Consider the following 27,901-nt stretch of genomic DNA (forward strand, 5'->3'; position numbering starts at 1 on the left):
ACTTAGGGACACTCAGAATTATGTTTCTAAGGTTTATCTTAAGACATTTTTTTTTAAACTTGCATTTTCTTGTTGATTTTGTATTATATTGATTATATTGTGTTATAAATTATAAAGTTTATTATTATTATTTATGAGGGAACCTGGAGCTAATCAAAAACCACACCCCAATATTAATTTACCTTGTTGGAACTGTAGAAATTGAAATTATATAAACTTATCACTTTCACTTTAAAAATAAAAAAAGTTTCACTTATAACAAGGGTTTAACATGTAACGAGGGTAAAATTGCAATCCTATATGCCATTGCTTTTTTTTTTTTTTTTGCTTGTGATGTTGGACAGTGTTCGTATAGAAACCGTAATAACGGACAAAGACGTCAAGAAGCAAATGACTTTGTTTGGATGATTTTATTATCAAGATGTACATTAGTTTTCCTTGTCCTGGACGGTCTTTGTTCCACGCAGTCTGCCAGTACGACGGGCAGCAATGAGACCAACCTTGCGTCCAGCGGGCGCGTCCCTCCTGATTGTTGAGGGCTTGCCAATATGCTGATGGTTACCACCACCGAAGGGATGCTCAACAGGCTGGAGAAGCAAACAGCACAGGTCAGATTTAAAACCAGCATTTAGGCAACTATTCAGAATCTGAAATAACCTGTAATCACAAAGAAATAAAAGTGACGTTTGCTTACGTTCATAGCCACACCACGGACACGAGGCCAGCAGTTCCTCTTGGCCTTGTACTTGTGGTACGCACGTCCTGCCTTCAGGATGGGTTTGTCAATACGACCACCACCAGCAACAACACCTTCAATAAGAGACAACAGACTTCAGTTTACATTAAAGACTTGGAAATTCAAACTTGAATACACAATTACCCCTTAAGCATTTGCTATAGCACAGGCTCCCAAACTTTGTCAGTCAAGCCTCTTCGATTTAAAGTACATATTTTTTCATCATTTAAAAAAAATTAACATTTTTGAGATTATTAGCTCAAGTTACAAACCCTGTGATAAAAAACACATTCAAATGATACACTCTGAAGTCTAATTTATAACCAACACAACAGGTTATTGACCAAAACTTCTTAATATCAACTAAAACCATGTCTGCTTACCAACGACAGCTCTGTTTGCAGAAGAGATGACCTTTTTGGATCCAGATGGAAGCTTGACTCTGGATTTCTTGGTCTCGGGGTTATGGGAGATGACTGTGGCGTAGTTTCCAGATGCACGAGCGAGTTTGCCTCTATCTCCGGGCTTCTCCTCCAGACAGCAGACAATGGTACCCTCAGGCATGGTGCCAACGGGGAGCACATTGCCAATGTTCAGCTGAGCTATAACAGTCCAATCACTTTGATCAGCATGTGCACATAATGTTTCTTTGAACAATTTTCAACTTGAAATGCATTACCTTTCTTGCCACAGTAGATGAACTGGCCAGTGTGGATGCCTTCAGCTGCGATGAACAGTTCTGTCCTCTTCTTGAAGCGGTATGGGTCACGGAACATCACCTTAGCCAAGGGTGCTCCACGGCCAGGGTCATGAATGATGTCCTAGAGCAAAAAGCAGGGTTTTTTTGTAATTTCCCACTTTAGATGACAACTGACCTTTCCAAGATGCCATTTAGTCCACAACTTTACCTTCACAATCCCCTTGATGTAGCCATGGCGTTCAGCAAAGTCAATATGACGGAGTTTAGCAGCACCTTTTCTGTGCTTCACATGGGCTTTGAAGACGGAGCCCGCACCTTTTCTCTGTCCCCTGATCACACGTCCCATTGTGGCCTGTGGAAACAATTACAAGTGTACAGATATTTACATATATTCGTTATTTCGTTCTGCATTACATCTCATATGGTCCCCATTTACATTTAAAAGAAAGGGTTAGGATGAAAGTGCATTCATTCATCAGTCAGTCTGCGTAACATCATGAATAGCCAGTAGTTAACAGTATCCCACACTAACGAGACGCACAATTAAAACCAATGCATAATAATGCGTTGGCTTATAATTTATTAAGGTCGTTTAATTGAAATAAACAAACTACGCTGTCTTTAGTCTCACCGGCGCTCTAGGCCACAACATGACCACGGACACATCATCGCTTCAATCACAAATATCACATTCAGTTTCAACACCGAGAGACCCGAAAGTGTACAGATGTGCCCTTAAGTGACATGCTAACATTATACGGCTTGTAGTGTACGTGGATGGTTTATTTAAGCGGTGATTGTAATCAGATTGAGCAGAGAGACTGAAGATTGTTTCTCATACCTAAACGCCGTTGACGGAAAGAGGAAGTAAAAGGGAGCGATGAGGATTTTCTTCCGGAGAAATGGGCGGGGGAAGAGGGGGCTCAGGTACCCGGATGTGTGTTCAGTCAGCGGTGCGCCCCCTAGAGGCTGACCTGGGAACCGTTTGAAAGACACTGCAGGCAAAAACAGTTTTTTCATACACTTGTCAATTTTTAGATTTTGGGCTTTTCATAAAGTGTTTTTTCAGACTTATGGAAAGAAAACATTATAAAGACACTGTTAAGTGTTTCTTTTATAGCACTTTATTTATTTGTGTCAATAGATTTCAATTACAAGGCCGTTTTCTCAAAATGAGTTTTTTCTCCAACACTGAGCCATAAATCTCCACTTCAGTGGCACTTACACGCACAAAACTTTACATATTTATTCCTGTCTATATTCTGAAGGTTTTTACAGAGGGATTTGTTCATATATAATTTTCTTGATTACATACAACGTTTTATTCCCCCCCAAATTGTGAAAATATATTGTTTTCTAGCTGTTCAAAGTATTTTCTGAATTATGGAGTGACAAAAAGAGATACCCAGAATTCCCTCTGTAAAAACATTTGACTCTAATATGTCAAAAAAGAAACAAGAATTGAAACTGACTTCATCCAGTGTTCAGATTTTTGTACTAGAAATTTATGCAAATTAATGCATATTTCATTAAATAATGCCTCATTTACATATTTAAACATAACATTTTAGAAAACTTGTAATACAAAAAAAAAAAAAATGTTTGCAATTATCAATGTAATCAATCAGCTTGGTAAGTAAGGTGATAACTATTAGTTTTTTTTTTTGTTTGTTTTTACCCTATTCACCTGCAGTGTCTCGCCTTAAAGCAACGAGTGTTTTATCTTACACTGGTATCAAAGGGATGCGCCCTGTCTCTCCCGATATGTTATTTAGTATAGTATTACCGTTTTCGTGATGTACGTTTCCTAGTTATAATAATAACAATCATGTGTTTTATATAGTAGCATTTTAAGGTAGAATAAAAAGAAACCATTAGGAAGCAGAATCGACAAAATGGATAAAATTGTTTTTTTACTGTTATTTTCTGTTTTATTAAATGCAGTCTTTAATCTTATAGAAGGCTCTCACACTTTCACTGGTTTGTTTAATTTGTCGAGAAGGGTCTGGCTGCAGACTTTTTTCCTGTTATTTTCTGTTTTATTAAACATATGCAGTCTTTAATCTTATAGAAGGCTCTCACACTTTCACAGGTTTGTTTAATTTGTCGAGAAGGGTATGGGTGGTGGGTCCATCCCTGAACTCCTGTTTACTCCAAAAGAAATAAGTGGTAGGTCCATCCCTGAACTCCTGTTTACTCTGTTCTATTTATTGATTACTTTTTGTTTGAATCTCTCTCATTTTTACAACAGTAGCTAGGTGGTGAAGTCAAGAAAAAAGAAACAAAATTACGAAGTCACTTGCAATCGTCACTTGCACTCTCAGCTACCTGCGACGTCACTTGCAATCGTCTATTAACTAATAGTCTATTATTATGCCACATTATGCCATGTTTTGCGCATGTTTTGCCATGTTTTATACATTATTCATTATATTAATAAACTATATTGATTTTGATATTTGAATAGCATCTTAATTACATTAAGCCATATTAAGTGTTTATGTTTTCTACGGGAGGAAAACGCGTAATGAGAATTGCGCATTGCATTCATATTCTGCTGTTTTTGTGGCCGCGGTTTGCGGGTCTTGTTTTTTTTTCTTGCAGGACCCCTGTCCTAAAATTAGTTTTAATCGAGAAAATCACCACAGCGTCTTGTCTCCATTGGCAACATGCACGATTTCTGTTGATTGCAAGTGACGTTCGCAGGTAGCTTTGGCGATTGCAAGTGACTTCGTAATTTAGTTTATTTTTTCTTGTCTTCAACACCTGGCTGCTGTTGTAAAATGTTGAAAGATTCAAACAAAAAATAATAAATAAATAGAACAAATATAAAATAAAGACTGCCAAGTACTACCGGAAGTGCAAGTGTCTGAGAGTGCAAGTCTGAGAATGCAAGTCTGAGAGTGCAAGTCTGAGAGTGCAAGTGCAAGTCTGCAGCCAGACCCTTTTGAATTTGTCCACTAACAATTTTCAACGGCGAATGTGCAACAGTCACAGAATCCTTTCAATCAGTGCCATTTTCATCGCATCTTTAATTTAACACCGTGGTTCATGGTATTTTGTGGTAGAAATTTTAGTCACTTACCTTAATTAATTTTATAGCGTTTTATTAATCCTAAATACACACAGATAGTGTTCTACACATTTTACATAATTTGAAAAAAAAAAAAAAAAATCATTGAAAACCTGTTCAGTGTGTTTGCAAATGATATTTACCTTGATCGATATACAGAATCCATTTGAAATGTAGCAGAAATTAATGCATAATAATTTCATCATAAAAAAGTATCTCTATCATTTTACATAACTTGAAAATGACCTGTTCCCGAATTAAATCTACATTGATCCATATGCATTTGAAAAGTATCAGAAATTACCGATAAACAAATGTTAATAACATTTAATATAAGTTAACAAAAATCATCTGGTACATGAAAGTGTCAGCCAGGAGTAGAAGGAACGTCCATAAAGGATTTATTTATTCTTCAGAACAAAGTGTACAAAGCATGGACTGTATAAAAACAAAGTGGAAGATTAACAAAGCTCAGACTTTTATTATTTTTTACTAATAATAATAATAATAATATATATATATATATATATATATATATATATATATATATATATATATATATATATATATATATATATATATATATATATATATATATATTAAATAGTTCTATCACATACCAGTACAAGGCAACAAAACTACTAGGCAAATATAAGGCAATATGGTACAGTTTAAGGCATGTAAAACAATAACAACAGCAACAAAACATAAAATGAACATAAACATATAAAAAAATACTAGGATAAAAAAGTAATATTATATCATAATAATATAATTATATATATAATATATAATATTATGGCAGCTACATAAATTTGAGTAGCTTTAGAATGTTTATTTAATAATAATAATAATAAAAAAACAACAACAACAACAACAAAACAAAACAAAACGTATTTTTGACACTAAAGTGCCGGCTACATCTCGCGATATTTCGGTCGACGTGACGTCTTTCCTCCGTTTGCTGATCCAATGGCATTTAGCCTGGAGCCAACAACCACAGCACACTGGGCTACTGTCAGCACAGCGGCCAGAATACAGAGACATCGTGAAAGAAACATCAAATTTAGAACATTTTTTGCCAGTATAAGGCCCGAGGCAGGATAATTGACACTTAAACGTTTACTTGTTTTTTTCCTTACGGTGGTCTTGGCACAAAAAACCCTTGAAGAAGGACAGGACTACAAAAAGAGCAAGTGACGTCGTTATAAAAGGAGACTTGGCCGAAATCCTTCAGACAACAAAGAAACAGCTTCTCAGAAATAAAGGAGTAATCCTCCCTTATTCTCTTTAGTTATGAGTCATGTGGTCGTCGACGGTTCACACGGTCTAGATCAGCAGGTAGGCACTGAATATGCGTTTAAAATAATCGCTCTGAACAGTTGGCTTTAACACGCAGGCTATGTTCTAAAACCTAGTGAGCTGCCTTTGTAGACAGCATTCCTAGCGTTGCGCTGACCCGAAAATGCTGTCAAGGAAGGCACCTCATTAGGTATTGAAACACAGCCGCAGTTCCTCGTGTTATAATCTTTCTTTTCACTGAAGATATAATATTCAGGAGACGTACAGTCAGTCATTTTCTCATGTCCACGTTTAGTGTTAAAAGTGTTGTTTGATACATAGCCGACGCCTTTCCCTTTATACCGCTGTAGTGTATTTTCCGCATTTCGCAGCGGGCTTACCAGAATCAACATCAGCAATGAACTTTTTCCGTCATCTCAAAGGTAAATATAGTTCATATCAGTTATGTAAAAGCTTAAAAATATTTCGTCTTGTTAGAAATACAGTATAAAGTCGCATGACGTCGAAATCTGTCGGACATTTGAGTCTGCGGCCTGTTGTACAGTGCAACCTTTAAATCGGATACGGTTGAATCATTTGTACATGTAGCAGACTGATGATGGTTTATATTTGTTTTATTTATTAAGCAGTTTTTAGTCGATTCACTACATGTCGAAGTGTCTCTTGGTACAGCGATCATAGGCTTTAGGCTTGAATCGGGCCATGAAGGCTTGCCAAACATTTGTGGCAGGCGCTGTTGAAATTTGATTAGCCAGTTTAATGCCAGCGGCTACATTTGTGACCAAATGTTAGTTTAAAGGTTCTAAAGAGTTGATGTATTTTATACAGTTGTCAAGTATAAATGACCGCACAGACTTTCTTAATTTCATGTGACATTTTTTTACATCGCTGATGTAAACAGTCACGTGACCAGAACGGTTTAATTATACTTCAGCCCTCTGCAAGATGATGATCGTGACAGAGTTTAAACCTTTTAATTAACAAATTTAGTACATATGAAGCTTAGAATTTTTTTTAAAGATTTGTCAGTGGACTCAACTGTCATTTACGCAATCGTGTGTTGTTTTAAACCTGTTCGACTTTCTTCAATAGAACACAAAATCTCTTAGGCGGATATTTTACTTTCCTTGCATGGAAAAATAAGATGCTAAATGTTGAAGGTGATTGAGGCTAAACGATTCCTTTTGCACGTCATTGAAGAAAAAGTCATACAGATTTGGAATAACCTTATAATTTTAAATATAAAAATAAAAATAATAATAATAATTTTCTTTTTATACTGTAATGCCGCTCTAAGTTGTTTAATTTAGACAATTTTAAACCTCTTTCTCAGATCTTCATAGAATAAACTTTCTCAGTATTGTTTTCTGTTCACAGTGTGGCATGAACCCACTTTGCTCGTTCTGTCTTTCAGCTTGCTGTTTTAGACTTGAACTCCGCTGATGGACAGGGTGCTGGCTCTGGTCGTAAGTGATTTACCTCATTTAGAGCTTTTACCACATTCAGATTGAATGCCTGAACAGCATGAACAACCGTCTCATAGTTTTGTTTTGTATTTGCCCAGTTTTATTTATTTTGTAGTATTTTTGAATTTGAAAGTGCACATTTTAAATGCAAGTTAATAAAAAAAAAAAGATTGTTTATTTTCTTTCAGGGCGTTACATTCCTCCTCACTTGAGAAACAAAGACGCATCAAAAAATGGTATGTTATGCTGGTTTACTTTTCAAACGGTAGGTCAGATGCATGCAAATTCGGCAAATATTTACAATTTGCATTATGAGTTTTGGCCTTTTGAGTTACTGTAAATCTTTAGAGATTTTCTTGGATGTGTACAATTCAAAATAACTGTCATGTGAAAATACTTGACAGACAAACATTTCACTGTTTCAGGGCTTTTTGTTAAAAAACCTGGACTATTGCGACTATTCAAAAAAAAATATATAATTTTTTTATTTCAGTAAATAATTTCCCATTTTTATTGATGTGAGCCACTCCATTTCATCACTTAAGAATGACCTATAGATCCATCTTAAAATCAATGCTTTATGATCATCTGTTGAGTTTTTTCTGCACTTTGACTTCATGTTTTTTCACAGCAGGAAATGCTTATTCCTCTGGTAGACAGAGCGGTTATTCAGTGGCACCAGTTCAGAGCTGTAAGTCTTGGTCAGGTTCTTCTGAAGGTGCTTTGCTTCCAAGATGCATGAAAATTTAATTCCATGCCTTCAGAGCCAGTACTTTGGGGCCAGACGTTTAAAGTCAGTTCTCAGAGTGTTGAGTGAACCTCACACTTTATGAAACTGAAGGAGCCATTTCTGAGGCCACAATGCTTTATTGGCTTTGTCCGACTGCTCCCTGTGATTACCCGGCAGCTGCGGTTGCTTGCATTCCTCTCCTTTCTTCTCTTTTCTAATTGACTCTCTAAATGTGAACAAATGGGAAAGAAGCTTGTAAGCAATAGCGTGTGCACACACACTCCTTTGAATACTTTTAAGTATTTTGCTGTCTTCTGACATTATGAAACTGTCCATCAATTTCTCCCAAACAGTATCCTCAGAGTTGGCACCCTGAGGGAAACCAAAGACACAGGCATAACTATCCAACTGGATGGAATGACTTTAGGACCGGTAACTATTCAAAACGTCCTGATTTGCTCTTACACTCCTCCGTTGTGAAGGAATGGTTGCTTTTAAGTGCCCTGTGCCTCTGCTTAGGTTCCCAGAGGTATCCATCCCAGGAGCTCTCGTTTTATCACACCTACACTAGTGGCTGGCCAGACCGATGTGGTATATCTTCATGCATGTGATTTCTGCATCATCCCTCTGTTCTCCTGTCTGCCCTCTGTGACATCACTGCATTTTAACTAGACCCTGAAGTTTGTGGACATTGTTCCTGACATGTTCTAATGCTACATGTCAATAGCATGCTTAATCGTGTCGGTGTTCTTTTTAAATACTAAGTGATACACGTTAACATCTCTAACTACACCACAACATAATTTGTTCACTCCAATTAGCCCAAGATCGACTGATCTGAGCTTTAACGTTTTACTGCTGCCACGTCAATTGTTTGGTTTCATACTTGCCAAGAGACACTGTGATCAACGCTGATGCTTTTTTTTTCTTCAAGTTCACGTTTGTTGTAAGACTACGTAGGCGAATATTTATTTCACTTAAGTGATTGTTTGCTGTTTACTTTGACTTTTGCATTTACTGCCTGCCACAAATAGTATTTTTGATGATTCTTCATTATTTTTTGACAGTATGTCTTGGCTTTCTGATTAGCAAGTAGGTCAGCAGTGATTGTGCTCTTTTCAATTAAGTTTGAAAAGCTAATGTTTGGTTGTGTGGCTTAACCACATCAGATATGAGGAAGTTAGATATGCAAGTTGTTTGTGTTTTTGGCCTGTTTCTGTATGCTGGAGTAATGAAGCGTGGGTATGCATATGCATGAGCGCAGTCCTGGCTAATTTCTCTGTGTGTGTGTCACTTGCAGCCTCTCCTGCGCGTACTGACAGCAGCGTAGCCACCGACGGAAGCGAGGATGTAGCCAGTGTTATCAGCTGGGCTGATCGCTGTGGTAAATTTGAGCATCAGACCGTGGCATGGCTTGGCCTGCTTTTGGCGGTTTTCGGACAGAAAATGATCACCCATTTATGTGGTGATTCATCTGTATAGGCTCCAGTGCTTGTAAGATTTTTCTTTTTTGTGTGTGATCACAACCTCATTTGTTAAAGTACATTGCTCTATCATTTTTGGAGTGTGTGTGCTTTTTGTTCCTTAAACTGGATTTTTCTCAGAAAGGAATAGTTGGGCGAGTCACTGGGATGACCGAACAGGTTGTTTTTGTTTCATATGGTTTTGTAAGCACTAGGAGTGCCAGTTTTGCCCAAAGAATCCCCATTGTTCTTTCTGTGCGCCTGATCAGCTGTTGTTTTTTTTGTTGTTGTTTTTTTTTAAGCAGTGCCATGAACCTGTTTGTCTGGTTCATTCAACTTACTTGAATTGTTCTGTTTGTTGCAGAAGGAGCAAATTGCTTACTGGCTTTTTCACATCTGCCGCTCACTCAACCATCACTGATACCAGTCTTGGCTTTGAGCTAAGTTATAAATTAGAGCCATTCCCTCAATATCCTTACATTCTCTACCTGTCTGTCCCTTTTTGAAAGATTCTCCAGGATGGGACGGCGGTCGTAGCAATGGTTTTGTCAATGGGTACCATGATGGTCATGTGAATGGGACTGCAAACTTTGGCCGTGGACCTCCTCGTAATGACAGAGGTGGACGTGGTGGCTTTCGTGGAAACAGGAATGGTGGTCCCTTCAACCAGCCAATGCATAATGCAGGTGAGAGTTTTACAGAGTTTTAAAATGATAGAGTGATTGTTTTGCAAGATGTACCAGTTTTAATCCTCTGACATAATGAAATTGCAGGTTATGTCAGTTATGAGAACAAAGATGGAGGCTGGAACTCTGTGATGAACAGAGATGCCTACACTAGCTTTGGTGGGCGTACTGACAGAGGGAAGTCTGCGTTCTTCAATGATAGAGGAGCTGGCTCAAGAGGAAGGTGAGGAAGAGTGCAGTAACAAAGTTGTTTTAGATACCATTGAAATTTCACCAATTCTCAACACTTGTTGTAATAATACAGCAAAATCTAATACTAGCCTATGTATTGTAAGTAAAAAGTTCTCAACCTCCCAACTGTTTACGTTCACTTAAGACATAAAGGACTGTGTTTGAGGCTACACGTTAAGATGGGCATTTTGACACGTTTGTGCTCTGATGGTGTGTGTGACCGGCAGTTTTATGTGCACAGAAACCATCTACTTAGCATGCAATTGCAAACTTTCTTTTGACACTGTGGACAAAGTGCTTTAAATCACTTGAAATTGCTTAAAAATTGATGCAAATGATAAACTTTTTCATGGCATGGCATTGCAGTGTCACATGAGCGTAACCAAGATATTGGTAATCATCCAAATTCCTCTACTGGTTGACAAAAGTTCTGCTGGTATGTTGTGTCGGTTTTATCTGCTACCCCTGTGTTTTGTTGCATAAATTGCCACACATTTTATGAATGTAAATGATGCCTCAAATTGTGTGGTTTGTTGAGGTGATATCCATTACTATAAAATACCTATTACTTTTCTAAACAATAAGGTGATTAACTAAGCCTGTCAATGCAGTGTGCTCAGAAGTAATAGATCATGTAAAAATTGGGTGTTCATGGTGTTGTGCTACAATGTTTTTATAAAAAAAGTGTTTCCTATTAGGTATGAACGTGGAGGCTTTGGAGGAGGAACAGGAGGGAACAGTCGTTGGGTTGAAGAATCCAGAGATGAAGAGGACTGGTCAAAGCCACTGCCCTCCAACGAGCGTCTGGAACAGTAAGTGGCCCACTGCTTATCGCACCGTGTGTCCTGTCTCCTGAGTCCATCTGTCTCTGTGATTTAAGATATTGTCTCTCCTCTGCCCCCCCCAAACGACAGGGAGCTGTTCTCTGCGAGCAACACTGGGATTAACTTTGAGAAGTATGATGACATTCCTGTGGAGGCCACTGGAACAAACAGTCCTGGGCATATTGACAGTGTAAGCCCTAATAATCATAGTGCTTTCTTGAATCAAGTGCCAAAACAAATAAAGTGGAGGGCTGCTACAGCAGGTGGATGATGTTTTCTATTTGTTTTTTTTTTCAGTTCCATGATGTGGACATGGGCGAGATCATTATGGGCAACATTACCTTGAGCCGCTACACGCGGCCTACTCCTGTTCAAAAGTATGCGATCCCCATCATCAAGGCAAAGAGGGATCTGATGGCCTGTGCTCAAACAGGTGGGAGAAAAATTATTTAAAATTGCATCCCAGTTGAAAGTAGGATACTACTTGTTACTTATTTTTTTTGACAGTGTCAGTAGTTTTAGCTGGACTTACCTGAAACTGCAAAGACCACTGATGATGCGTTGTGTTGTGGGTCATTTACATAAACATCGACCCGCTGATTAAGTGAATGCTTTTTTTTTTTTTTTTTTTTTTTTTTGGTTGACTTCATAAAATGAGTAATTGTGTGAGCCCATGTTCATGCCATTTGAATAATTGAATTAATGTTTTTCAAGGCGTTACTCTACAGTGACTTTATTAGGAAAATAAATGTAATAAATTGTATCATTCTTAAATAGTAAGAATGATAAACTGATGTTTTCTGTAGACATTTGTATTGCTTTGATTTGAATCACTCACATCTGTCAGCATATTTTCTAGAACCTTTACCTTAGAACATTTTCTATCTAGGATTGTGTCCCCTTTACATGTGAGTTAGATGACCACTTCCTATCTTCCAGAATAAACCGCAATGTTGAACAGGTTTAATGTGCAAGCTGGCTTTGGCTGTCCCATGTGGATGAGCAGTGGAGAGTAATTTGAGAATGTACTTCATCATGTGTGTATGCCCCTTTCTCTCAGGTTCGGGGAAAACTGCAGCCTTCTTACTTCCTGTGCTCAGTCAGATCTACACTGATGGACCTGGAGAGGCACTGCAGGCCACCAAAGCCAGCACCCAGGTTACTATACATCTCTTTACTGGCCTAAAGCTGGGCAAAGAGTCTTATGAGGGAAAGCATTTCTGCTTCTGTCATGAAAATATTTTGTTTTGGTCTTTCTCACAGGAGAATGGGAAGTACGTCCGTCGTAAGCAGTTTCCCATCTCTCTGGTACTGGCTCCAACCAGAGAACTTGCTCTTCAGATTTATGACGAGGCCAGAAAGGTATATCTTTCTGGTAAACCAGTTACAGGTTAGCAAAAGTTGGTCCAATTTAAATCTCATCTTAACTAATTTTGTTGCCATCTTCTGCAGTTCTCTTACCGCTCCAGAGTGCGCCCGTGTGTGGTGTATGGAGGTGCAGATATAGGCCAGCAGATCCGTGATTTGGAAAGAGGCTGTCACCTGCTAGTGGCCACACCAGGGCGTCTGGTAGACATGATGGAGCGGGGCAAGATTGGCCTAGACTACTGCAAGTAAGTGAAGCTAGTATGATTCTAAGCTAGAATGATTAAGTTTTCTTTGACCTCAAATACATCTTGGTTCAGAAAAATGACTTTATAACTTCTTTATAGATACCTGGTGTTGGATGAGGCTGACAGAATGCTCGATATGGGTTTTGAACCCCAGATCAGACGTATCGTGGAACAGGACACCATGCCTCCAAAAGGTGCTCGCCAGACCATGATGTTCAGCGCCACCTTCCCAAAAGAGATCCAGGTAAGCGTATATGAGGCTTACCAGTGAGTCTCATTTTGGACTTTAAATGAAAGTTTTGATTTTAATAAGGAACTCTTTAATTTCATAAGAAATTTTTTTTTTTTTTTTTGTTTTGTTTTTTTTTAAATTCTGGCCCGTGACTTTCTGGAGGAGTATATCTTCCTTGCTGTGGGCCGAGTGGGCTCCACCTCAGAGAACATCACTCAGAAGGTGGTCTGGGTGGAAGAGAATGACAAGCGCTCCTTCCTCCTTGACCTGCTCAATGCAACAGGTAAAATGTCTTTCCTCGTCTACTGTTTCTCAATGTCATGGGATCCTCGATGGCTTGTTTTACTTGGTCAAGTTCCGTGTGATGGTATATGTGGGTGTATAGATTTTATTGTTATAGCACTAGTTTTTAAAAATAGTTCTGCAAGTAGTGCTATGGGAAGAGTCAGAAGATGCCGAATTATTACCATTTATTTTTGAATAACTCATTTTATTTACAAATATAAATAAAAATACTTTAATAAAAACATCTTAAAGGGGTCATATGATGCGATTTTCAAATTTTCCTTTCTCTTTGGAGTGTTACAAGCTCTTGGTGAATAAAGAAGATCTGTAAAGTTGCAAAGACTAAAGTCTCAAATCCAAAAATTATTCTTTATAAAAGTTGAGACTCATTCATGCCCCCCTGAAACGGCTCGTTCTAACATGCCCCCACATCTCTACGTCACTATGTGGGCTGATTTGCTTAATGCCGCTCAGATGTTCACGCAAAGAAAGAAGGCATACCTTTTATTCTCGTTGTAGTATTGTTGTTGCCACCGCCACCATGTCGTATAGACGCTGTGTGTTTCACTGTGAAAACGAAACTACTTTGTTTGGCCTTCCAAAAGAGGACGATATCTGCTTCATCATGCCTGGAGCTGATCCGTGATCATGTTTATATCATGTTTATAATGGATTTTATGTTTTTGTCTCATAGCTTCGGCCGGACAGGGCATCACAATATGTTAAGAAGTGTAACATTTCCGTCACACGCTTGTGGTATTCGGCCAATCACAATGCACTGGATAGCTGGCCAATCACAGCACACCTTGCTTTTCAGAGCGATGAGCCTTGTGAAAATCGACGCATTTCAGAAGGCGGGGCATAGAGGAGAAACAATAATGTACAGTATGTGGAAAATGTGTTTTTTTTTTTTTTTAACCTTAAACTGCATAAACACATTTCTTTACACCAAATACACAAAATAATGTTCTTTTTAGAAGCATCATATGAGCCCTTTAAATCTGAGTGTTTTTAAAGTTATTTTTAAATGTGATACTAAAGAGATGTAGTGTGTTCTTTGGGTATTGCTGTTAGGATAGTAAACATGTAGAAACGGTTACTGGCTTCTTGGAGACGTATATCCATAGCAACTGAGACGCCCGTGCTTTTAGATAAGTCTCAATGGTCAGTGCTACCATGCCAACATGATCTAAGCTAAGACTGTAGCAGAAGGCTGCTGTTAAATAGCTTAAAGGGAGGGAATGAAGTCACGTAGTGGGACATTTTAATGGCAGTGCGCTCTACAGTTTCATCCTTGTGTGTTAATGGACATCATGCCAAAACCTGACTACAGTAAAGAAGCAAGCTGTGGCTAATATTGCATTCAGTGCAGATAATTAAGCTTACAAAATCACAAAAGTATTTCTGCATTTGCAAGATGTTTTTATCCAGAGCGACTTACCATTTGCCTTTGTAGGCAAGGATTCTCTCACACTGGTGTTTGTGGAGACTAAGAAGGGTGCTGATGCTCTTGAGGACTTCCTCTATCGTGAGGGCTATGCCTGCACCAGTATCCATGGCGACCGCTCTCAGCGTGATCGTGAGGAAGCACTCCACCAGTTTCGTTCTGGGCGCTGCCCTATCATGGTTGCCACTGCTGTGAGTAGAGTCTGAGCGTGCACTGGAAGCCTGTGGTTTTCCTCAAGATTGCTTAACTGGTTGTTTTTGTCTTGATAGGTGGCTGCACGTGGCCTTGACATCTCCAACGTGAAACACGTGATCAATTTTGACTTGCCTAGTGACATTGAGGAGTACGTCCACCGCATCGGTCGTACAGGCCGTGTGGGAAATCTTGGTGAGTTTTGCTATCGTTTCATATCTTGAATTTCTCATTTTTGCCAGAACATCTGTTTGAATTCTTGATTTATCTTCAGGTCTGGCCACATCCTTCTACAATGATAAGAACAGCAACATCACAAAAGATCTGCTGGACATCTTGGTGGAGGCCAAACAGGAAGTGCCTTCCTGGCTTGAAAACCTAGCCTACGAGCACCAGCATAAGAGCACCAACCGTGGACGCCCCAAGAGGTACGGAAGCATCCAAGCTCTTCAGATCTCCCAATGGGTTTGTGTATTTTCCAGATTCATGATGTTACTCTTCTTCTGCAGGTTCTCTGGTGGCTTTGGGGCCAGGGATTACCGCCAGATGGCTGGGGGCGGCAGTGCTTTCGCCAACCGTGGTGCTCGCAACACTGGTGGCCATGGAGGGAGCAGAGGTTTTGGAGGCAATAAGGGTTAGTTTCACTTCAAACCACATCTTATGATTTTATATATGATGTATGAGTATGCATACATGTATACGTATAAATGTTAACATGTAACCTAGATGAATAAACTAACAATAACCAATCAGAAGTCAGTGGAAATTGTTGAAAGCAGTCCTGAATTTATTGTCCATTTTAGGTGGCTTTGGGAGTTTCGGTGGTGACAGCTATGGGGGTAACTATGGAAACTATGGAGGAAACTACGCCCAGGTGGACTGGTGGGGCAACTAAATGTACGTTTGCCAAACTACCTGAACGGAAACCACATGTTATCATAGCCAGACTCTACCCCCTGTGTAGCTTTATGAACTCGGTACATTACACGCTGTGATTCTCTGCCCACATTCTAAAGGGAGCTGATCTGTGGCAAAACCGGAGCAGAATAACAAGGATGCCCACTTGTGTATTTGATCTATTACAGCACCTTCATTTCTGACTTTTTCTTTGTTTAAAAAAAAAAAAAGAGGATCATTTCTATGTGAATGTACTGTGCCTTTTTGAATATAGACAGGAATTTAGTTTTGTTAATTTCATTGAGTGAACTTGGCCAAGAGCAATGTTTTTTTTTTGTTTTTGTTTTTTTTGCTGTAAAGGTATTTGAAAGCTTGTACTTAATCAAACCTTGGCAAATACTGGGATAATGTGACTCAGTGAGTCGCTGTTCCAATTGAACTTCAAATTATCACCAATATCATGAAGCCAACAATACAAGCCACAAAGTAAAACACATCACAGGCGCTTTGCTAGAACCGTTCTGTGAAGCATCTGTGTCACAAGGGACAAATCGGTCTGACTGACTTTTTGTTTTGCTCACTCTATCCTGCAGAGACGCCTCTTTAGGGATATGGTTGTCTTGAAAAGGCCATTCCAGTTGTGATATTCATGACGAAATATTGGAAACACTCAGTGTTTGAAAATTCAAAATGCTGGAACTTCTTACTCAATTTGTTTTAATTGACTTGACAGTGTTACGGCAGCTAGTAAGAACCACATGCTAGCCACTCGAAGTGGGCAGCATTTTTTGTTAACTACTACTTTTCTTCCTCTAAACAACATTTTAGAGAAGCAGATGCGATTTTATTGAAAAATCGGTATTGGTTTTTTGATAAAATGTTTCTTTACAAATGTCAGCAAAACAAAAAATGCCTGCCATCCTGAAAGCGAAGTTCAAATGGCTACAAACGGACCACAGAACCAAAGCGGCCGTGCCTTTGCTACATGACCGCTTTGGTCACATACGCATGCTAGTGTTTTGTTTTTTGGTCAAGGAGAGAAGACGAATGAACTGTTGCAGGCTTTCTTTTAATACAAACGTCCTCTCTTTTCAAGCTGCGCAGCAGGCATGGCTCCCTTTTTCATAGAGACAGCGTGAGAGTTCATTTTGAGGCACTGGCGGATCCAAACTGGGAGTTTGTTTGCGTTGGGCCTGACGCGAGTGCAGTTAGACAGGCCACCATTTTAGCTTGTGTATGGAGTCCCGCGGTTGTGCGCGAGGCCGGACACCAGGTATATCAATGCTGTCAGCTCCTGAAATTCATCTGGTTAGATGTGAACTAAACCACTGGCCAAGGAGCCAGTTTACTGCTTCTTTTCTTGAAAAGGACAGAAGCGCTCGAGTGGAGGAGAAATAAGGCATTTATCGCAAGTGCAATAGATTTTCTTCTCAAGTGAGGTGTGCCTTGACTTTCTTTGTTTTTTTGTTTTTTTTTAATGATGAATTCAAGCAGATGCACTGACAGTATTAAGAACTTCAAGTTGAATGGTGCTACTTTAGTTAGGTCTAGGCCCATGTACGTTGTGCCCATCAGGTTTTACAAAGTTCTTTTATTGCACATTTCGAGTTTTATATATATACGTGTCTTGAGTGCATGTCCTCAAGCTTCCAAATATTGTGTCAGGATACGCAGCTTGTTTACAAAAGGGGAAGGGTTCTCACTATTTTTCCAGGATTTATTTGGGACCAGGGCGATCAGCAGTGGGGAATTTAGCTATTTGCACACAGATTTCTAGATTCTACTTTTGCTGCTAGTTTTGTGTAATTTATTAAGCATTTTTTGAGAAATATTTATTTTTATAAGCCTCAAAGTGATTCTTTGAAAGTTTCAAGTAACTTGACCAAAAGACAATACGTGAACACTGGCACTTGAATGTTGAATGTCACCTGTATGCGTGGAAAATTTCTGTATTTCGGGGTAGCGTGAGCTTTTTAATGTTTCAGACGTAATGGACTTGGTCAGTTTCCACAGCTGTTAAAGGCCTAATGGCAACACGTCGCTATGGAATTACCAATTGGCTCTCAAAATTGGAAACGGGCGGGGGGAGGAAAAAAACCAAACATGCCAAGGTTTGGATTCAAAAAAAAAAAAAAAAAAAAAAAGCTGTAAAAAAATAAATAAGTATCAGTGCAAAAAGTGTCCAGATTCTCCAAATGTGTGCTTTTTTTCTGTCCTACAGATTGGCATTTGTTCTGTTGAAGTTTTGTTTCTGTCAATGTCTGGCACATGGCAACCTTGAACATGTGGTTGATCTCTATTGTATTTACATATACAGCGACTCTGGTATTAGTCCGCTCAGGAGAAGCTGCAAGTATCCACACTAGCAATAAGTCTTAAAGTGTATTGGAAACACTGAAATCACATCCCCTGTCCTTCATCCAGATGGAAATAGGAGAATAGTTGGCTTCCTGAGAGCACACCAGAGCTCCTTAGATTTAGTATTTGCTTTATGTCGTAGCTTCTAGGCTCTGCACTGCATGAGATGACTCAGCTGTGCATTTATTGTATGATTTTACCAAAATAAAAGTTTCTGATGCAAATTCCTTCCAAGCAAGCATGATTTCTTAAGCGTTTCATGTGGCAGAAATTCGGTCTAGGATCTAGACGGACTGAAAATATATATAAAAATATACATATTGATGAACTGCCATTGTATAAAACAATGTGACTACACAAATTATTAAATGAAGCATTCTTCCTAAAACGGCAGGTGGTAGTTGGAACGTGTGTCAGATGCTTCAGGGTGAACTGTGCCAGTAGCTCAACTCATGGTGTCAAACTTCGCATTAAAATTAAATAAAAAATTAAACACCCCAAAACACCAGTTGATTCAATGTTAAATATTCTGAATCTGACATGCTGTGTTTTATTAATATCTTTAAGAAAATTGTAATAATATACAGCAAAATAAGACTTGGGGACTGGACTGATTTTGTTTTTGTGATGTATAAACCCATTCTAATTTTTGATAAATCCTAATGTTTACCAATAATTCATCTAAACATGACACTGCTGAAGCCTGATGAGTCCTATTTAAAAAAAAAAGGAAAAAGAATGAAACGTTCTGTTATTTCTCAATGCCAACTGAAAAGTGTCCCCTAAAATGAAATCCAGGTGGTAGAAGGGTCTCTAATAAAAAGGTGTTATACTTGCAGATGTTTCCTGAAACGTTTACAGTATCTCATGACCAGCGGTTTATATAAGGAGATTGCAGCCTGTAATCTGTATGTACTATTGAGGCCCAGCGGGTCATTTCTGCTCGCTTTGATTTCAGAGTACTGCTTTAAACGCTTATAATCCCAGGATTTTTCTGCCATTAAGTGATGGCTTTCTGAAGGGGAGTGCTGATGATAGTGGATGTGTGCACATACAAACATTCATATTTTCTCTTGAAGCGAAGCAGTACAGACATAGTCATGGTGGGCAAATTTATGGATGAACTTTTATTAGTTGTCTGTGCAGGAGAACCTTTACCGAACATGCTTGACCGGTAAGTAGTTTGGGGCAAGTGCTGATATTTTGAAATAATTTAACACTTTGGGATTTTTGATTTAATTTTATCAATAAAATGTTCTGTCCTCTCTTGCTAATTATATGTTCAACAAGAAGATCTCCTAATCGTTGCTTTGTTTTAATGGAAATGCTTGGTTAATTTATCTTAAAAATCCACAGTTGAGAGGAACCAGTGATGCGTTTCATCGTTATTGCTGGTAAGTCTATGATTTTTGTTGATTAATGTTCCTTGGTGTCGTCAGTGTTGTATTTCTTCAATGATATGAGCAGGTGTAATTAAACCACTGTGCTAAAAACAATCTATTCAATTCAACTGATTCAATTTTAAATTGTGGTTACAGTATGTTCCTCAAATGCAGTATCTCTAGTGATAGGAATTTAAGGGAACAAACAAAACCTAGTGTGTTTGTGTAATCTCTAATCTGTCCTTTCTTAATCACCATATTTTCAGTGTGTGGAGCAGATGCAGGACAGAGGGAGGTCACACATTAAATTATTCCTCCAGTGTTTGGTTGTACTCTCTGTAATCTTCCCGTAACTGCTGGAAGAACGAGCATGACTCATTTTCAAAGTGATTGCTTATGCTGCATGACTAGCATTTTGTTTTTGTATAATTAAAATAAGAGTCCTGGAAGTTCTATCTGAAAGGCTTTTTGTCAAAAATCAATATTTCTCTGCAATATAGACCATGTAGTTCTAGTATAAACCTGTGGAGTGGGGCATTCAATACAGATTCATCAATATGACTGTTTATAGTTCAGTGTGATGAAATTTCACTCTTAAATTATGAAAATACTGACATTTCCATTTTTTTTTTTCAAATAGTCAAAAATTATGTGTGAAGGCTTCGTTCTGCCTGACACTTTCAATATGAAATGTTTTGATTTTTTTTTTTTTTTTTTTTTTTTTTTTTTTTTAACTGATCAAGTAGGTTTGGTATGCCTCTTTTATGCCATTTATAAATAATCTAAAAAGAATGCTTGTTCATTCATTTAATTTTTTGTTATTAGCCTTAACAGTGTTAAAAAAAATAGTATTTTGAAAATACAAAAATTAGAAGAGTACCTCCTAAGCAGCTGTTCAGGTATAAACATGGTAATTTTCATACCATGCTAAAAAGGTTATTTATTTACATTTAATTATTATTTTCTTAATATGGTTTATTTAAATCTGTCATTGGTGTTACATTAAACAATGTTTGCGTGAAAGACAGAATGTCAACATTTTGGTAGAATGACCTACATGCAATGTGTGACTGATATTTAGTTTGAATATTTCAAAACAAAACCTTAATGAACATATTGACAAGATGACAGTTTGTCTCTAACCCATCTCTTTCCCTTTTCGCCAGTGTACTTCCTCCTCCTCCTCCCCCCTCATGCCCTGGCCCTGTGGGCCTGCACGCGCTCTTGCCCTCCCAGTTGCACGTGTACTCAGGAGAAGAGTTGCAGCGTCCTGTGTGACCACGTCAACATGATGGACCTGCCCAAAGAGTTCCCCTGCGAGGCGTCCTCCATCAACCTGGACAAGAACAGCATCAAGTTTCTGTCTGAGCGGGCCTTTGGCACCCTGCCTTCACTCAAGACACTCTCGCTCAACCACAACAACATCTCCTTCATCACGCCGGGAGCATTTAAAGGGCTGCCCAACTTGCTGGAACTCAAGTTGGCCCACAACGAGCACATCCGCTACCTGCACACTCGCACCTTCACAGCAATCAAACGCTTGGTGCGCCTGGACCTCTCTGACTGCAACCTGTTCAACATGCCAGACCGCATCTTCCTGGAGCAAATCTCCCTGAAGGAACTGCTGTGTTTCCAAAACAACTTTCGACATGTTCCCGGGGCCATAAGGGGGATGGAAAACCTCACACACGTTTACTTGGAGCGCAACAAGATTGAAGCGGTGGCCTACAGCACTTTGTTGGGCCTCACCAACCTCAAGTACCTCAACTTACAGGAGAATCGCATAAACGTGATACACGATGAGGCCTTCAAAGATCTAGTGCATCTGGAGAACTTCTACCTGAACGATAACCTGTTGGTCGACTTGCCCCAACAGGCTTTCAAGGGCCTAAGGAACTTAAAAATGCTGAATCTGGGTGGGAACGTGTTGACCAATGTGTCCAAAACATGGTTCAGTGACCTGGTGGAGCTGGAGGTGTTGTACCTGGATCGGAACCGGCTGTCCTATATCGAGGAGGGCACCTTTGAGAACTTGACAAGCCTCATCACGCTGCATCTCAACAGCAACAATCTGACATCTCTGCCCTTCTCCGTCTTCCAGCCCATCTATTTCATCGGCCGGCTGTATCTCTTTCGAAACCCCTGGGAGTGTACCTGCGACCTGGAGTGGTTGAGGGAGTGGATGGAGAGTTATAAGTTGGTAAGGGACATTCCATGCGCATCTCCATCCTCAGTGGCTGGCTTGGACCTGAGTGAAGTTGTCTACGCCCACCTGAACGGCACCTGTCTGGATCCCCCGGAGCTCAACCTGACCACATCTCCTCCTGAGTATTCCACTGCAGAGAACAAGTTCAATAGCCTCATCTCCAGACTTCTACAGCAGGAACTGAGGGAGGAGATGGTCAACATCACGGATGGTCTGAGGAACGGCACCCAGCAGGACCTCGCTGAGAGTCAGGTTTCTTCTGGACGTGGACTGTTTGGTGCTCTTCAGACTGTGTCTCTTCTTGTGATTCTTTTTCAAGTCCAGATTAACTGCATTAATGCCTCTTGAGAGTCTGGTGAATACCAAAAGGGACTGAAGTGCATCCAAGAGTGGAAGTAATTTTCCAGTATGGGAAATGTTTGGATTTAAGGCTGTGATGAAATGTTTGATCTATCTTGCCATGGGCGGTGGATTTTCTCATGTCGAATATGAAGTTCTGGCAGATATAATGGAGTTGGAGATGATCATCTCTTTAAATGAATGGAAACTGGTCTTGAAGGGAAAGGAGCATGTTTTAAGCAAATAAGACTAAAGTGTAACTGAGGGCCATTTTGTGAGAACTGCAACTAGCGGCACAGATGTTTTTATATCATTATTTTAATCTAGATTTGATTTAAAACATCTTAACGCATCTATAGTACGAATACATTTGTACGTGTTCTGTTGCATAACTTTGTAACATTTGTTGTGTAGGAGATTTATCTGATAAAGTGTCTTGCTATCATTTCACCAGAAGGCATAACACGCTGTCCTCTTTGTTTGGATCATTGAACTGGGTAAGTTTCCAGTTCTGGAAAATGCATTAGTCCTATTCTGTAAAGCTTAAGTGCACTTGGTAACATAAGCTTCTTCATATTGTAACCAAATGGATTGGCTTTATCACAATGTTTCACTGTTATGATCATATATCTTCACTATACAGAGCACTACATGCACAGAAGGATGTTGTCATATTCTGACATGAGCTTCTAAATATACAATATTTGTGGAAGAGACCTAGTAATAGTGCTTTAATACTGATTTTTGTTCACTGGTGATTGAGATACTTTGAATAAACAAAAATCATAGCATAAATAGTAAAATGACTCCCAGGTGCAAAGTTTTAAAAAAGTGTGCTGTTGAATCATTAATGAATGTTAAACATTGCAGTGTAAGTCTTGTAATATTATGGCCTTCCACATTGAGAATGGTGCTTAAAATCAAATCTAAATGTCAGCGTAAACATGTCTCAGAAAATGCATTCATCAAGTTTAGCTCCTGTATTTTATGCAATGTGAAAGGTTTGAGATGCTCTCATGGTACTGCAGCAGTTATTAATGCAGCCTTGTGTGTGTGTGTGTATATATATATATATATATATATATATATATAATCTTTTAATATATAACCCCAGATTGTGTAATTTTATGTTTGTGGTAAGTCTCCAGTTGACTATTTAGTCAACCATTTCTGCCTTATTTTTGGCAAAACTATTTAGCCATGCAAAATTTGGCTCTGGTTTCATATTCCATTGTTTTTGATGAGTCAGTCTCCTCAGCTGAACTTTTCTAAACATTTGTGTATGGCTTTCTATGACAGCTGAACTGAGACAAGCGCTTATATTCCTCTTTGTGTCAATTGGGCTTCAGCAGGTGAAAGATGTCATTCATGTATATTTGATCAATTGGAAGCTAGCATTAATCATTAAATTAATTTCAAATAATGTTCATAATTTTAATAATTATCAAAGAATCATGAAAAAAATTATCTTGGTTTCCACAAAATTGATAATAATAATAATGTTTCTTGATCACTAAATCAGCATATTAGAATGATATCCTAAGGATCATGTGACACTAAAAACTAAAGTTTACAGGAATAATTTACAATTTTAAATATAGTACAATAGAAAACAGTTATTTTAAATTGTAATATTTCACAATATTACCATTTTACTCTATTTTTGATTAATGCAGCCTTGAAGAACACAGACTTCTTTTTTTTTTTTAAATGTTGCTGTATATTAAGATGACTCTTTTCACACTCGCTCTTGGTTTCTATTGCATACAGAATTATGAATGACAAAGTACAGTTAGTCCAGCAAACACACACTCTGCGTCGCACTCAAACACATAACTGGGCACTGATCCCGACTGCAGTCACGCAGAGTCAAGCGGGCAGGGAGTGACCTACCAACAGCTGCTGAGAGAAATCTCAAGTTTTCCATTGGCCCCGTCAACTCACACAGAGCAACACAGAGCAGAAGACAGAGGAGATCTTCACCACATAAAAGGAAATATATTTATAAAAAAAACACTCATACCGAAGAGCTGCTCCATCATCGGCAGAGCCATTTACACAGAGCAGTTTGAGTAAACAGTTTGTCATGTACAGAACCATTCAGATGAACAGACGCACCTCTTCCTCAAACGACTCCACAGAAACGACACTTTTCTGAAATGGCAGAACAGTTCTGTGAACTCATTTTCATCCTAAACCCCTTAATCTTACAACAAATAAAAATTCAGACCATTTACAAACACATTTTACTACATGATTGGTAAAAATAAACTGTTTACAAATTTGCCAAAATGCAAGGGATGTGCATAGGTCTTCTTTTTTTTTCTCCTCGTCACCGGCCCCACCTGTTTGAATGTGTTCGTCCAGACGAATGGAATGTTTTCTGCTGTGGGTGACGGTCTGAACACAGCTAACACTGACAGCATGGACACTTGTGAATGTTCACATGCATGAGATCTCATTCAGATCTCTAAAACATTTATGTACATCTTTAGAGACAGTATCCATCGTGTAGAAGATGGTGAAACGTGAAAAACAAACCAAAAAAAAGGCAAATGGGAGGGTTGTGCTAAAACAGCTGGGCTCTGCCGCATGGATAATGTGGGGATTATGAGTTAATGGACAGATGAAAGGGATTGTGAGGATTCTGCTGTATGGAAACTGCACTTTTGCTCTGGTGATAACAGAAAAATGAGCAGAAAAACTACACAAAAAAAAATAAAAAAAATTGCTGGAAAATGCATCATGTAGGACATTGTCTCTTTAAATCAGTCTACAAAATGCTGCCTCCTAGCTATATAGACATGACAATATTTAGTATTTATTTTATTTTTTTCATTAATACAACACTACGTCTAGGTAGTGTGTGAGGGGCCAAGGCTAGGCTCACTTAAGGTACATCAATGTTGTTGGTGGGCTTCTGTTGGAATCATGAGTTTTTTTCTTTTTCTTGCAGAGGTGTACTGCACAGTGAGAGGTTATGAAGGGTGGAAGGTTACAGGCTGATGGGTTTGCTGTTTTAGTAGACCCAGGATACCGGAACCCACTGGCCAGTGGTGCAAACCAGGTCTATGGCTTCCTCCAGGAGTCGAATAGTCTCGTCAATCTCATTATTGATGATGGTTTGGTCAAAATAGTGTGCATATGTCTTCTGGAGGATCTCGGACTCCTTCTGCAGCCTCTGTAATGACTCGTCCTGCAGCATGAAAGAAAAAGAGTAAGTAAAAGAGTAAAGGGCCTTTCAAAGGATATTGGATTAATTGGATTAATTCTGACAATATGCTCAATTAAGAAAATTTGATTTATGATCCTAAAGGAATAAATAAAGGATGGGAGAGTTGGGAAGTATGGTACTAGTGTAGCTATACAGTACACTATCATTCAAAAATTTGAGGCCCGTAAGATTTTTTTGTTGTTGTTGAAAAAAGTCTCTTATGCTCATCAAGGCTACATTTATTAAAAAAAAGCAATAATATTGTGAAATATTATTATGAATTAGAATAACTGTTTTCTATTTTCAGCAGCTATTACTCCAGTCTTCAGTGTCACATGATCCTTCAGAAATCATTCTAATATGCTGATGTTGAAAACTGCTGTGCTGCTTAATATTTCTGTGAAAACATCACATTTATAATATTTTATAATATATATTTTTGTACAATTATAAGTGTCTTTACTGTCACTTTTTATCAATTTAATGCATCCTTGCTGAATAAAAGTATTCATTTCTTTAAACAAACAAACAAAATCTTACTGACCCTAAACTTTAAAATGGTAGTAAGTACTAAGATGTGGATAAGGGTTTTCTTAAAAACAGCCATCTGACATCTGTCCATTTGACCTTAGTTATAAAGTTCATATATGCAGTGAAACTTTTTGGGTAGAGCTTTGTAGGCACTAGGATCTAGTTGACTTCTTGGCATACTCACAGGCAGTTTCCTGCACCATCTGGGAAGCTGAGCATGATGTTAGGAAAGGTAGAAGAAATTAAAAAAACATGCCAATAAAGGTGCATGCAAAAAGAAAGAAAGACCAGCTAAATAAAGATTTAGCTAAATGAAAGAAGGAAGAGAAGTCAGGTGGAGTTATTCTGCCAGTGAGGTGACATGCTATGGCATGGGTGTGTGCCCAACTGGTCAATCACAAAGGCAGTGCTTGTAGATCGCACATCATTTAAATATGCTTTAGGTAAATGCAGGCCGGTTCTACAGGGGTACTAAGCATGCTCAAAAGAAAGCAAGAGCACCCTCAGCTGAAGATGCAATAATAGGATATTTGCAAAACAGATCTGACAAACTGATCTTTCTATTTACATGTTTTTACAGCGTTCAGCAGTGTCGCCAACCACAGTCATATACGTTGATTTCTTGAAAGCAATGGCCAATCAGAGGCATTTTTATACCATATATATATAGTTTTGTTCAGTGAAGATCACGAATCCTCTCATAACATACAGACTGTATACATGATGTAAATAATAGACTGATTGTGCAGTAAAGTGAAAGTAAAAGTGACTGCATTGTTTGGCTCTACTTATTTATGTGAATCAGCCTTTTCCCATATGAAGATTTTTAAATCAAAACACTGGTCTACCATGACTGATGACAATTTGGAGGCTTGTTTGAGACTAGCTACCAGCAGCTACTGTCCAGATCACGCAAAAGTGTCTGATTCCATTCAGTGCAAGTCTCATCAGAAGACCCCGGCTACTTATCATAATCTATTGTTCTGTGGGTGTTTTAAATGTAATGTTAAAATTGAACAATATTAAAATTGAACATTGTTATTTTAAAATTAATTATTAGATTAATTCAATATAAAGATACATGCATGGATCCCAACAAGCTTTTTCTTAATGTTGCTTTTTCAGTTGGTAGATTTAATTGAATTTGTCTTTTGTAAAGTAGATCCTCACACAAAAGAGTGTGGGCATCCTTTTGCTCTGGCATACTGAGAACTCCATGTTTTGGATCCTGATCTCACCTCATTCATGCCGGGAGTGATAGTTGGTGCAGCAATGAAAACCACATAAGGAGCAAATTCAGCCGTCCGTAAAACCTTCAGAGCCTGAGAATATTTGAACACAACAAGACTAAGTTATTGCAGTTCATTTTTATGCCCTCATCACACAGTGAGTAAAGAAAAGAATAACCCCCCTTTAAAATAAATCACATTTTGTTGCTTTGCAGCCTGAAATGAAGACAGACAGTTTTATCTAGCTGCATTTACTCATTGCAACTCATAACATCCAAGTGAAAAATATAACACCAACATATCAGAGAGAAAAAAAAATATTACTGAGTTGGAAAAAGGCCACCCCCCTCATAAGAATGACTTGTAAACTCACTCAGGTGTAGCTAATCACCTTCTCATTGGCACACAAAGCCTTTTTTTCAACTGTAATCAGCTGCCTAGAAGCACAGTGAAATCTATTATTAAGAAGTGGAAGGTATTTGGTACACCACAGACCCTCCCTGGATCAGGATGTCGCTCTAAACTGGATGAAAGAGCCAGGAGGAAACTGTTTAGAGAGGTGACCAAGAGGCCTACAGCAACTCTGAAGCAGCTGCAGGAATTTATGACAAAGAGTGGTCATTGTCTGCATGTGACAACAAGATCACAAATTCTCCACAAATGTGGCTTGTATGGGAGGGTTGCAAGAAAAAAAACACTCCTCAAGAAAGGCAACATGTAGTCACAACTGAGCTTTTCGGAAAAAAAATCTGCTACCCTCTGCCA

The 27,901-nt window shown here is 38.6% G+C and overlaps 4 protein-coding genes across 36 annotated transcripts in view; 2 read left to right on the forward strand and 2 right to left on the reverse strand.

Moving 5' to 3' along the window:
* Positions 1-395: 395 nt before the first annotated feature.
* On the reverse strand, positions 396-2,299 carry LOC122146145 (60S ribosomal protein L8). 2 transcript variants are annotated; one of them, XM_042763947.1, is made up of 6 exons: positions 2,278-2,299; positions 1,645-1,788; positions 1,416-1,557; positions 1,120-1,338; positions 695-810; positions 396-587 (listed from the first exon to the last, which is right to left on the reverse strand). In XM_042763947.1, exons 2-6 carry the CDS (start codon positions 1,780-1,782, stop codon positions 429-431), a joined length of 774 nt encoding a protein of 257 aa, XP_042619881.1. In that variant the 5' UTR covers positions 1,783-1,788; positions 2,278-2,299; the 3' UTR covers positions 396-428. The 2 variants fall into 2 exon arrangements, with proteins under 2 accessions (XP_042619881.1, XP_042619880.1); XM_042763946.1 differs by lacking the exon at positions 2,278-2,299 and adding an exon at positions 2,068-2,103.
* Positions 2,300-5,481: 3,182 nt separating this feature from the next.
* ddx3xa (DEAD-box helicase 3 X-linked a) lies at positions 5,482-18,462 on the forward strand. Of its 16 annotated transcripts, XM_042763953.1 has the most exons (22): positions 5,482-5,850; positions 7,226-7,277; positions 7,466-7,513; positions 7,909-7,968; positions 8,347-8,439; positions 8,527-8,598; positions 9,308-9,391; positions 9,980-10,156; positions 10,244-10,379; positions 11,086-11,199; positions 11,302-11,401; positions 11,509-11,644; positions 12,272-12,369; positions 12,472-12,573; positions 12,664-12,824; positions 12,924-13,068; positions 13,195-13,339; positions 14,798-14,979; positions 15,058-15,175; positions 15,255-15,408; positions 15,490-15,614; positions 15,784-18,462. In XM_042763953.1, the coding sequence occupies exons 1-22, from the start codon at positions 5,806-5,808 to the stop codon at positions 15,873-15,875; spliced, it is 2,439 nt and encodes an 812-aa protein (XP_042619887.1). In that variant the 5' UTR covers positions 5,482-5,805; the 3' UTR covers positions 15,876-18,462. The 16 variants fall into 16 exon arrangements, with proteins under 16 accessions (XP_042619887.1, XP_042619882.1, XP_042619883.1 ...); XM_042763948.1 differs by having other exon boundaries at positions 8,347-8,598; XM_042763949.1 differs by having other exon boundaries at positions 8,347-8,598; positions 12,475-12,573.
* Positions 18,463-18,617: 155 nt separating this feature from the next.
* Positions 18,618-23,309, forward strand: LOC109058667 (nyctalopin-like). Its single transcript, XM_019075859.2, has 2 exons — positions 18,618-19,629; positions 20,784-23,309. The coding sequence occupies exons 1-2, from the start codon at positions 19,608-19,610 to the stop codon at positions 22,169-22,171; spliced, it is 1,410 nt and encodes a 469-aa protein (XP_018931404.1). The 5' UTR covers positions 18,618-19,607; the 3' UTR covers positions 22,172-23,309.
* An 825-nt stretch (positions 23,310-24,134) lies between these two features.
* The window catches only part of caska (calcium/calmodulin-dependent serine protein kinase a), a 158,795-nt gene continuing 155,028 nt past the window's right edge, over positions 24,135-27,901 (reverse strand). For 9 of the 17 annotated variants that reach the window (XM_042763980.1, XM_042763978.1, XM_042763971.1 and 6 more), the window contains 2 exons: positions 27,146-27,229; positions 24,135-25,358 (listed from right to left, as the gene is read on the reverse strand). In XM_042763980.1, coding sequence (XP_042619914.1) covers positions 25,182-25,358; positions 27,146-27,229 — 261 coding nt within the window. In that variant the 3' untranslated portion in view covers positions 24,135-25,181. Of the gene's footprint in view, positions 25,359-26,091; positions 26,119-27,145; positions 27,230-27,901 lie in introns of all 17 variants that reach the window. The other 8 variants (XM_042763975.1, XM_042763973.1, XM_042763965.1 and 5 more) reach the window with 1 other exon arrangement.

Source organism: Cyprinus carpio, chromosome A9, assembly GCF_018340385.1.
Source record: "Cyprinus carpio isolate SPL01 chromosome A9, ASM1834038v1, whole genome shotgun sequence".
Taxonomy (NCBI): domain Eukaryota; kingdom Metazoa; phylum Chordata; class Actinopteri; order Cypriniformes; family Cyprinidae; genus Cyprinus; species Cyprinus carpio.